This window comes from Schistocerca gregaria, chromosome 4 (assembly GCF_023897955.1).
Source record: "Schistocerca gregaria isolate iqSchGreg1 chromosome 4, iqSchGreg1.2, whole genome shotgun sequence".
NCBI lineage: Eukaryota > Metazoa > Arthropoda > Insecta > Orthoptera > Acrididae > Schistocerca > Schistocerca gregaria.
In genome coordinates this window covers 308,715,514-308,728,294 of record NC_064923.1, presented here as the reverse complement: position 1 = coordinate 308,728,294, position 12,781 = coordinate 308,715,514, and the positions used below count along the sequence as shown (strand labels likewise).

General features: G+C 38.0%; 1 protein-coding gene across 2 annotated transcripts in view; it reads right to left on the bottom strand.

Annotated features, from left to right (window-relative positions):
- The window catches only part of LOC126267116 (uncharacterized), a 75,522-nt gene that overhangs the window by 45,903 nt on the left and 16,838 nt on the right, over positions 1–12,781 (bottom strand). For both annotated transcript variants that reach the window (XM_049972028.1, XM_049972029.1), the window contains exon 3: positions 9,374–9,510. In XM_049972028.1, coding sequence (XP_049827985.1) covers positions 9,374–9,510 — 137 coding nt within the window. The remainder of the gene's footprint in view (positions 1–9,373; positions 9,511–12,781) is intronic.

Sequence of the window (12,781 nt, the reverse complement as noted above, 5' to 3'; positions counted from 1 at the left end):
GAAAAAAGGATTATATTCATCATGTTCTTCTTATGTAAATGGATTATATTGATGTAATGACATTTGTGAGAGAATATGGCACTTGACCACACTTGAGGATTACACAGGCTCTGAAACCAACTGGACGTCACGGGCCACACCGGCCAGCAAGAGGAGAAGGGAGGGAGCGAGTGGACTAATGAGTCAGCTATGGCAGCCCGGGTGTGGGGGACATTCCTCCGTCCCACCCCAAGCGTCTACGTCACCCCCTCCCCCCCCCCCCCCCCCCCAAGCGCCTACGTCACGCAGCCCAGTCGTCTACCTGTGCAGGCGGGACATCTCACGCATGCTCAGACAGTGGGACGCCATCACGTGCCGGCAGGAACCCCTAGTGGCCAACGACCTGCCAGGCCGCTAATCAAGGGATGAGCAAGTCGCGTTGAACCACAGTCGACGCACGCACCAAGCCTAACTGACTCTGTGGGGTGCCATGAGGGACATGTCCCGTTGACAACAGGCGAGCTAAACCGATGCCCCGAGCTGGCAGGCACATTTCGGTGCAGAGGTGAATGAAAAAGCTGGGCTGCTCCACAGCCAGCTAACGCTGAACAGATTTCTATGCCAGGGGGCAGGTGGCATGTCAAATGCAACACTGTCATGCCAATCGCTGACAGCTAACAGCTGCCTGACCAGGATAACGCCAAGGGTCCAGCTGCCGTCCATAAGCTGTCCAAGATGTGGGTTGCTGCCCAGTCACCAGATGCTGTGAGAAGAAACTCCAGAGACGTCTGCCGCCACTTCTGCCACATCATGTGCTGAGTGACAGGCCGTCCCACCCTGGTGCAAATTGCTGTTCTTCAGTCCTACCAGTCACAGTTTTTGTGTGTACATTAGTGACATGTCTTCAATTCGTGTAACATTTTCAATTGTAAAAATTGTCTCCCCAGGGACCCTTGTGGTGGGAGCAATAGGTTACTTAATGTAATATCATTATGTAATATCTTTTTGTGTTTTGTATGTGGCAGTTCAGCTGTCTTGATTGTGACATATATGTTTGTTCTGCATATTTATTAATGCTCTGATTATGTGCCTGTATTTGTTTTCATGTCATAGAAAATAATACACAAATTTACACAACTTAGGTAATAAGTCAAACAGATCACACATGTGATTTCCTTGTTCACTGAGAATTTTAGAATGTATGTGTTTGATGATTGAGACCAGAGGTAAATCAATGAGCAGAGAACAGTTCATTCTCCAGGACATTGTAAACGATCAGGGACATTAGATACCTCTGGCCTCAGGATATGGTGTGAATGGATATATTTCTTTTCTGCAAGGCCTTTTAACCGCCTATCAAATGTTTATCAGAAGTCTATGATGTAGCGATGACCACTGGGTTTAACATAATTCATACTATTCACAGCAAAGTTTTTACATGTAGTTTTGCTGGCTTGCAGCTTCATGGGAGTGAATGACCCATGGAGTCAATACGGTCAAGTTAGGATGTCTTACAGTGGTGGACAATCCTGATTGCAGAGTTACCTTTTACCACATGTATATCGGTTATAAGGATGAAATTTTCCAACTATTTTCAATGATTTCCTTTGGTTCGTGTCACACTAACCAATATTGAAGTGAGTAGTAATAGACGGCAAATCATCGAGTAAAACTGAAGTGATATCAGGTGTTCCCCTGGGAAGCGTCCTAGGACCTCTGATGTTCCTGATCTATATAAATGACCTGGGTGACAATCTGAGCAGTTCTCTTAGGTTGTTCGCAAATGATGCTCTAATTTACCGTCTAGTAAGGTCATCCGAAGACCAGTATCAGTTGCAAAGCGATTTAGAAAAGATTGCTGTATGGTGCGGCAGGTGGCAGTTGACGCTAAATAACGAAAAGTGTGAGGTGATCCACAAGAGTTCCAAAAGAAATCCGCTGGAATTCGATTACTCGATAGATAGTACAATTCTCAAGGCAGTCAATTCAACTAAGTATCCGGGTGTTAAAATTACGAACAACTTCAGTTGGAAAGACCACATAGATAATATTGTGAGGAAGGCAAGCCGAAGGTTGCGTTTCATTGGCAGGACACTTAGAAGATGCAACAAGTCCACTCAAGAGACAGATTACACTACACTCGTTCGTCCTCTGTTAGAATATTGCTGCGCGGTGTGGGATCCTTACAACGTGGCATTGAAGGAGGACATCGAAAGGGTGAAAAAAGGGCAGCTCGTTTTGTATTATCACGTAATAGGGGAGAGAGTGTGGCAGATATGATACGCGAGTTGGAATGGAAGTTATTAAAGCAAAGACGCTTTTCGTCGCGGCGAGATCTATTTATGAAATTTCAGTCACCAACTTTCTCTTCCGAATACAAAAATATTTTGTTGAGCCCAACCTACATAGGTAGGAATGGTGATCAAAATAAAATAAGAGCAATCAGAGCTCGAACAGAAAGGTTTAGGTGTTCGTTTTTCCCGTATGCTGTTCGATAGTGGAATGGTAGAGAGATAGTATGATTGTGGTTCGATGAACCCTCTGCCAAGCACTTAAATGTGAATTGCACAGTAATCATGTAGATGTAGATGTAGATGTAGATGAGACACTTACCATGCAGAAATCAATGGCAGGTAGAGGGCTGTGGGGGAAGACAAGTTACTCTTTCACCTATTTTGCATATATGGAACATTATCAAAGATTTTATTACCTTGAGCAAAACCCTAGAAAGTTTACGGCCTAAGCAGACATTGATTGAGCCTGGTAGGGCACTAAAAGTATGAGATATTTTCATGGTTATTAGCTCACAGAAACGGACTGCTGGAAGTTAAAAACAATTGGGATGAGTCCATTCCTCAGTAAATGTTGCCGGACAGGCCCACAGCCGTACAGGGCAGACAGAGTGGCCCCTAGTCGAGACAGGTCTCCAGCAGAACAATTCCGAGCCACCTGCCACGGCACCAGTGGGAAACTGGGCTGGGGGCGATGGACTGAAGGGACGCGTCTTCACTGTGAAGTTGTAAACTGGGCGTTGTGTGCAGAGACATGCGTAATAAAAATTCAAATGTTTTCGTGTTTCGCCGATACTGCAAATAGGACTGTGATGCGCTTCCGCCGCCTCAGTTGTATAAGAAATTCTGGTGTCTGTGAAACATTTAGAGATAGAATCTTTATTACACCTAATAGCTAGAACTAACATGCTCCAAGGCATAGGCGATTTAGACAAAGATCTTTTAGATCGTATCTGTTCGTTTGTTGCTGTAGGAAGCGACACGACTTCAGAGAAAACCATCTTCCCCCTCCATGAAATCTTAAAAAAGCCAGTAATTGCCAGTCTTCTTGTTTTTTTCCCCCAGAACCACAAGTTTGTTAACTCTTGTGCTTTTCGACATGAGTTTTTGCTGTCATGTAAGAGGGGAGATTTAGCGCCCCCAAAGTCCTGTTATTGGCTCAAGACGGGTTGAAGTCAGTGTCGTTTGTGCACTCGGGAAAACGGAATTATTTTATCTCGAGAGTTGTGAGGCACTCAGGTTTTGTTCTTTGGTCTGGAAGCATCTTCTGGTCGAAGCCCTGTCATGTGTGGTTGGTGCTTGGAACCTGTCCTGAGACTGACTTCATTTGCAAGTAGTTAGACTGGAGAGCCTGTCGTGAAGTTCTTACTGTACTGACAGTGTGACTTCAAATGTCTCAGGCTACTCGTTTGCAGAGGGCACACTTATTCGTATTTGGTTTACTAGATTAGACGTTTGGTATTCTTGTGCGCTCTGTTGTATAATTGAGCCAAACTGGCCCTTGGTACGACGAGTGAACGGCTGCCTCATACATTGAAAATTCATGGCTCTAGTACACAGTGAATTGCAATCCGTCTGCCTGATCTCTAGACCATGAGATTTCTGCATTTCTTTCATTACCGTGGTCGATTCACAGATGCCGCCTCCACTTCTCGCCAGTTGCAATTTAAATCACTCCATGAAGCAAACAAAGTAACATATTGCTGCTCCGGCCTTGTCAGGGAGTACAGGCTTCAATCGCCACTTGCTCTCAGCTGCCCCTATATTGAAAAACTTCTGTTGGTCATCAATCAAAGTCTGCTCAGATTGCGATATCCACATTTTTAGTGCCAGAGTACTTGACTCACTTCTGCCAGGATCCTGGCCCATTGCGGGGTTAAATCAACTGTTATTTGTTTATCGTATTCAGTCATAACTTGTTGAGAATAGTTTATGCCTGTCTTTGTTTGTTGTCCGTAAACTAAATTTTGCATACATTCTCAATCATTTTTATATACTCCAAACATCATTACCTTTCAATGGGTCCAATTAAAGTTGTTTGTAATTGTAGTACCAAGGTATTTGGCCAAATCAACACCTTTAAATTTGTGTTATTTATCATATAACAAAATTTTAATAATGTTTTTTTAGTATTAATGTGCAGGAACTCAAACTTCTTATTGTTTATGGTCAACTCCCACTTTCTTACACCATGCAGATTCTTGTTTAAATCATTTTCCAATTTCTTTTGATCTCCTTATAACTTTAGAATTCAACAAGTGGTAGCAACATCTATAAGCAATCTAAGAGGGCTGCTCAGATTGTCTCCTAAATCTTTTCTATAGATTCCTTGGGGGAACCCCACATATCATTTTGGTTTCACTAGTTTACCCCCAGTGGGATTATACAAATTGTGACTTCTCAGACAGAAAATCACAAACAAAATCACTCCACTGAGACTGTCTATCTTACCTTCTCACTCTGTCCTCATCTTCTCTGGACTGAAACTGAAGCAGTGTACTTACTACCCCTGACCTCTTACTTTTTTTAACAACTCAGTTCATTTGAAAATGGTCTAAAATGCAATGTTGGTACGGTAAAGTGTCATGCACTGAAACTGTCTTTACTACTCATAACTATAGCTTGGTATCTGGTAAGCAGAAGGTTCCAGGGAGCAAAGAGCGCACACAGGGTTTGCTGGAAGGAGAGGTGGGGTGCTGCGGAAACACACTCCACCTCCATGCACCGTAAGTACACAGTGCAAACAACGCAAATCTGTGTTTTGAGACTCCACAAGAGCAGCATTGTGCATGACAGAGATAATGATCAGTTAAATACCAATGAATAATATAATTGGTGAATGCAGCAACACACAGATAGCTCAGTAACAGAACATACAGTGAAGCCAACACTGGCTAATTGTATGCTGCTGAGTTGGCAACAAACATCTGTGAATCACTATGGCATGACATCTCCAAAGTCCATGAACCAAGTTATAGTTCTCAAATAGTATCAATCAATTTTTAACAGTGTGTCAGAATAGAAATCAATCAAAACTCTTTGAATTAGCAGTCTTACTTGTGTAGTATATGAGGATGAGCCAAACAAAAAACATAAATGTGAAATAAAAAAGAAAAAATATGGCACCAGGAGCTCGTTATTTGAGAAACATGTTGTTAACAGTGTGCTGGATGTCCACTGGGTAGCAGCACTGTGCAAATACCCAATCAACGCTGTGAGAAAAGTGTACATATGGAGGCTCTTACAAGAGCTTACACGAAGGATGAACAGTACTCTGTTATTCTATCTCTGCCTAGTGATGAAATTCATCATATAATGAGAGAGCAGAATAGCGATGCATGTCTATTATAGCAGAAGGTCTATGATTGGAATCAGATAATTGCAAATACAAACTTGCTGAGTGTGGGTAAGATTCTGTTGAAAATTCGTGTGGCCTTGTGCTTTATGTCCATAGTAAAAAAACCATAACAAATACTTGAGGTTTTCAACTAAGCCACTGTTTAATATGTTTGAATATGGTATATGTGAGACTGAAATCATTTAACCTTTTGCCACATCTTAAGTATATTCCTGATATGTTTAAATATTTTACTGACTGAGACAGAGACACATCAGTAATCCAGTACTGAAAAATTTGTACTTCGTCAAACTACTAACAGTTTTACAATAACATTTTTTACGAAAAATTTGGTATCTAACATACTACATACATTTGTTCTCATTTCATTGCACCCACTTTTTCACTGTATTCAACAATGTTAGTGAAAGTACTTATAACCTTGTTAAGATACAGCTGGAAAACTCCTTAACTATAAAGTGATCTGACAATATGAAAAAGCTATTATTCCCTGCACTCCCAGATTCTTCATGCATCTTAAGAACATCTCTCCTCAAGGTACATTTCACTACTTATATTCACTTCAAGTTCTTCACTTCCATCAATCATATACTTAGATTTATTGAATCAATAGACTTTTGCCCAAACTGAATAATGATAGAAAACAAGCACTGAAAAACTGGCTTTAAAGAGTATCATAGAAGTTGGCTGGCTTACTGTTACTGTTCACTGGTTTCTTCCTCTTTTGTTCAGTTCAGTCCTATTTCTCAAATTCTCCACAACCATTCTCTTTAAAGTTTATGTTAGGTATTACCTTTCTATCTGTACTTTTCTCTCATCATAACATTTAGTAATAAAAAAAACAATTAATTTACCATTTTATTTGGAAAAGTAGATATTGTCACTCCTTTGTTTCTTGAACAGTAATACATGTTTTACTGAGATTTACTCATAACATTTTGCTGTGGTTCAGTTTTAAAACAACCTTATCTGCATATTCATGTCAAATAAGTGATTTTCAACTAAAGCCAATGACAAAACACATTTAACAATTAGTTTAGTTAGAAATTATATTTTCTACAGATTTTTTTAGTGGCCACGACAATGTCACAAGAGATAGCTAATGACTGTCATGTCAACTCACTCTTTTCCTAACCACAAATGTCTACATTACTTTTTTAGCTTTACTATCCGGTTTAGGAGTTCACACACGTTGTCAACAATGGCATGAATGAAAATCAGTAAGATATGGGCATGTGATCAACACACAACTATCTAAGTCATTAATGCTGCCATCTGAATTAAGATACTGCTTTCCATCTAATAACTTCTAAGTTCTCAGCCAAATGCTGATTTTCTTGTGCAGTAGTCCTCCCATCAAGGAAAACCCTTGGGAGTGCCAAGAATCAAACAGATAGTCTCTAAGGTGCCGTCAGTTGTGTTGACTGCTCAGCTACAAAGGCAAACACAGTGATATCACAAGTTTAATTATCAATTTTGTTTGGTTGTGTTCGTATTATAATGAATTGTTAACCACATATTTTGTCTGTTAATTCAGTGAAGTGCATAAATTAATAGCTTTGACGCTGACAATTCCATGTATTACATATTCAGTGGAACAGTCTTTTTTAGCTCATAGAAGAATCAACACATATCTAAGAAGCACACACTCAGAAGTAAGGCTCAGTGACTTCAGTCTATATTCCACTGAAAAAAAACACTTTATCATTCTGAAGATCAAGCCCCTTTTTACAGTAATATCATAGAGAAGTTGTACTTGTCCAAGAAAAGAAGAATTTAACTAAAGTGTAAGTGATTTCTTTGTAGGTAAATCAGATCACTTACAGAAATTGATGTTATGATTCATAGCTTGTGTACGATTCTACTTTACATGTGGCTTCCTTCGTAAAGGGATTATTTCTTTTCAATTTCAGCCACTGCTTTGGACTATCACCACAGTGTTGACATTAGTGCACCTGACAACTACTCTGGAGATCAGGTTCTGTTCATGGTACCACCATCAATTTTCAAAGGTACAAGGATGGCTATCCAAACAGAAATACTTTGGATTGTAGTTTTCTCACTATTTGTCTGTATTCTTTAGCTATCAAACATTCAAAAAATAGTTATTAAAACCTCAGAAATTCAACAAACTACTACAAAAATGCTCTAAAGTTTGGAATTACTTTTTAAAAAGTATGCATCCTTTAACATAAATCACAAATGTGTTTATATCTAATTTTTATTTCTCATTATGTTTTTACAAATGTAAAATACGGTCAACATTTAAACACTATTTTTGGAAATGTTATTACAACAAACTGCCACTGTCAATTTATAAATCATTAATTGTAGAAGTAGATCCCATTATAAATGTGTGTGTTTTGTAATCTTTTTCAAAATGGCGTAGATTGCTAAAAGAATTTACCATTTGGTACACTTATTGACTAAATGAACTGAAAATGTTTTTGCAGTTCAAAAACTTATTTAATAGGAAGTTTACTATAAAATGGAATTCCACTATTTGAGTAGCAAATTATAGAGAAAAGTACTAATGGCTTATACCAGATTTTTAACACTATTTGTCAACTTTATTTCTAATGCAAAAATAGTAAATGTATTAGTTATTGACAACAATTTAGTATTGGAATTAATAAACAGTTACCACAAGGCAGTGGATTTTCAGGCATTGTTGAAATGAGGGGAAGTTGCAAAACTGTTCCAAATAACCTGCTATATCATTGCAGAGGCCAAAGTGCTGGTACCATAGACAAGAACTGAGGTATGAAGTACAACCGAATATGGTATTGTCAGAGCTTCTACCTTACAAAGCAGTAGGTCACAGCAGAGTCTGTGGTTCTTAAAAACAGTAAACACCACAAAACAGACTTGTTCGCTCAAACTTCATTTGTCAAGTAAGCAGTATTTTACACTTTGTTCTACACATTACAGTAGGTGATTGCTGAGTGAAGTTTGTAATACCATGTGACATTTTTTACCATAGCATTTGACTGTCACAATACTCAATCCCATTGTCAGTATCACTGATGTGTTGCCCTCTGCTCAGACCCGCTCCCCTCTCTGCTCTTCAATTCTTGAGTTTGGTGATGCTCACCAGGTTTCTTCACAAGATGTCGCTGGTGTTTCACCACTATTTTTAGCCAAGTTCAATTCCTGGAATCCACTATAAATTTTGATGTTAATTTGTTTTACAGATCTGGTTCTGCAAAACATGCATTCTCTCAGGATTTCCTGCTCTGTTGGATGCAACGGCTAGTGAGATTTTAATAAACTGAGTTCCGGGCCTTTTTTAAATTGAAACCTCTGTTAGGTTTTGTTATGCATTCAGTTTATTAAGATCTCACAAGCCCTCACATCTGTCAGAGCCAGAAAACACCAAGAGAATGTGCATTTTATTCTGTAACGGTGTGGGCTCAGAAAGTAAATTGTCCTTAAGGATGTAATAGGTACCCACATCACTTCCCAGTCTACATGGAGTCCAGGTAGGGATACACAGAACAACACAACTCATAGCACTTGAAGAAGACAACTGGGTCAGTCATGAAAGTACTGTGCATAAAATGTAATCAACAACTTGACTATGCACTCAAATCACATCACTGATCAACCACACTGTGACTACTTAAGAAAGTAGTATATTGAAAGTATCCAAATACAAACACAAAGATTTGCTTCACACAAATACACCCATTCTTCCCAAAAAACACATTTATTATTTACTTTAATTATATTTACAGGCACAAACCTGAAAAAATTTGTCTTTGCATTGTTCTTTAGCTTCTCTTCAGCTTTTACACAGTCTTCCACAAACTCTGATATCATATTTAGTTTTTTCACACATGTGAAACATAACTGCTTTGGAAGTAAATCAGTCGACTTAATCTGAAATTTTAAATCTCTGTTTCAGTGATAAGATCCCAACAAATATTTAATAATAGATGTCATATTCGACAGTTTAAATGTTGAAACAATTTTTTTTCCTGCAGACAAATTCATCCATTAATATAATGTATACATTTTTTCATTAAAAAAAAGAACCAAAAGAGTATGAAATAATTCAGGGTGCCTAACAACACTGAGAACAGGTAATGAATTAGTTATTTACATGTCTCATATAGAATATTTGTAACAAACATTATGATGCGTAACACATTACATGAATAAGATTGTATACATTTATTAAAGGAATGCTGTATATGGACAGGACAGAATGATCAACCACAAGCGAAAAGAAGTAAATACAGGGTGGAGAAAAATTGTGTCAAGAAATTTTAACCCTGGGTAGCTGATGCCAGTAGGAACGAAAATTACTAATGTTGTGTAGGTTGACAACATATCAGTTTTAAACTATGGGACCTTGGTGCCATGTGCTCCAATTAGCCGTGGGACTGCCCTGCTGCCATTAATCGGTTGATGGGCAGTGCTATGGTTTTCGGTTCACACATAAAAATGTCCCTCACCCCTTCACTGCCCAATGTGATACCTCAGGTGACTAAAAGGTCTTGCTGTTTGTCTCCACCTCACATCAGAGGCATTCACATGTAAGATTCACTACAGAGCACATACATGTCATCAGTGCTTTATTCCTACAGTAAGTGTAGAAGCACAGTATCATTTGAAGAACAATAAGCCTCTGGTGACTGGGCAATCCCATGGCGTATCAAAGCGCATGGTGCCAAGTTTCTGTGGTTTAAAAATAGTAGCGCGTTGCCGACCTACACAACATTAGTAATTTTGGTTCCTACTGCCATCAGCTGTCAAGGGTTAAAATTTCGTGGCACAACTTTTCTCCACCCTGTATTACAGGTGAGCAAAAAAAATATTTGAAAAAATCTATAAATAACGTTAAAAAGTTTTTTTATGTTTTAAAATATTCTTACAATACTGCTGCATCTGTTGAAAAATCAGTAATCTGCTTCAGCAATAGATGCACCTACTTATACTCAGTTGATAAATAGGGAAATCTCATTTCTCAAGACAGTGAGGCTTACACCCGAATCATTCTTAGCTCTCCATATCCATAATGACTCTTACAAATAGGACTCTTACTTCTGATTTCTTTTCTAAAACTTACCTATTGCATCAAAGGAAGTGGTCAGAAGAAATTAATCTGTATTCGTAAATGCTATTGGTGTCTATCAGACACTTTATTTTTTGGAACAGAGAGTTTGATTACTCATTCATTCACTTTTGTATGAAAGTGAGAGAGATTATATAGCATCAAAGGCAGAGTAACACGTAAAACCACATATATTCTTTACCAATGAATATGTGTTCACTGCATTTTCATTAGGAATAACCACTGCTAAATTGTATGATCTCATATGGCTACTTTCATGTGAAACCACACAGTGGCCATTGCCCTTATGTCACAGATTTTTCTGAAGATCTGGTGTAAGAATGTACATAATGGTTAGGGTTAAAAATTTTTTTTTGAATTTTTCGACCTAAATTGTAATTAGGAGACCATTTTGAACTGTGGGCCCCCTCTACCAACTGGTGTTGAGACAAGAAGTGCCTTGTAAATTTGTAACCATATTAACTTTTTCATTTATGAATCACTTCATTCAATTTGGTGTCATTGGGAAGTAAAAGAACAGAGCTATAATATAAAAATTACTAAAGTGCTGTGTGTAAGCAACAAATGTTTGAAAATTTGTAATTAATGTGATTTCTCACTTTTTTGGCAAATTTCAAATTTTTGTTTCAAATAATTCCTACTACCATACTATTCAACATATAAAAAAATCACAAGTGTGTTTGTCCTCTATTGTTAAATCTTATACTTTTTCAATAATGCTGTAATAATTAATTGCTTGAAATAGCTAATCAACAATACATGAAACTACAACGAAAATTTCAGTCTAGCAGCAACAATCACATGCAACACATGCTGTGTGTGTTATGTTTTTGTGTGTCTGTGCACTTTATATACCTGAAGGACTTTTTTGTCTTGATTTTGTGCTTCTTACATCAGCAGCCATTCTGTCTGGTAAGTTATTTGAAAGTACAGTCGAACCACTCAATATGTTAACGTTAAGGAAATAGAGCCCCTCAATATCAGATAGTGAAAAGGAACAATTGAAATTAAAAAGAGAGAGAATTTATCCAATCCATGCATAGTTACACGGCAACGTATAACCAGGGAGACTTAATTAAACTTCCATAAGTACAATGGGTTGCATTTTTTCAACGTATTACAGTGCCCTCTGATGTATAATTTTTATGAAGCTGCGCTAGACCATCCAATCATATTATAACCTACAAACAGTTCTTGCTGTATATGCTTTGTTTAATTGTGGATTGTTATCAGATGCTTTAGTGAATTTCATTTATCAAATATTATAATGAGTGAAAAAAGATCACATATTTTATTTAACATTGTTTGTTTTTCACTTGTTTTTTATATCAATTATCATTAGAAATAATGATATATTCATATAAATATTATTATTTTTATTATTATTTGTTAATAATATTATGATCAAATTTATTTATTTATTTATTTTATTTATTTATTTAATCATGTCTGAGCTACATCTGTAACTAATTAATACACTATATATACTAGATTACAAATACAAGTAAATGATAGTTCTACATTCATATATACAGTCATGATCTTCACATATTATAAGTCGTCATTATTGTCTAAAGCAAGGCTCATATCTCTCTCCAGTGTTCGGCACACTTCACTGCAGCGTCATTGGCCAACCACAGGTCTTGGAAAGTGCATGGGGCCAGCAAAGATGGACAGGTCAGCAGGTGTGTCATGGTTTGTTTTCCTCCACATTGGCAGGGCTCTTCTTCGGCGTATCCCCACTTGATCAGGTTATCCTGTGATCTTCCCATTTGACATCTAAGTCTATTTAGGCTCTTCCAGACTCTCCATTCCAATTGTGGTCCAGCAGGAAGTTTTTCTTTAATGTTCCAACTTTTCAGACTGCCTATATCCAATTTCTGTTTCCACATTGATTCTCTAGTTGTAGACTGACTTTCGGTTAGTGGACGTTCAACTTTTGTGAAGTCTTTCCTAGATTTAAGTCTTACCTCCGCTGGCTGATGTGCGTACAGAGGATGTCTTCTATCTTTGCACTGCCTGCTTCGTTCGGCCATCGCCAATGTTTACCGTCTGATCTGTGGGGGGGCTATT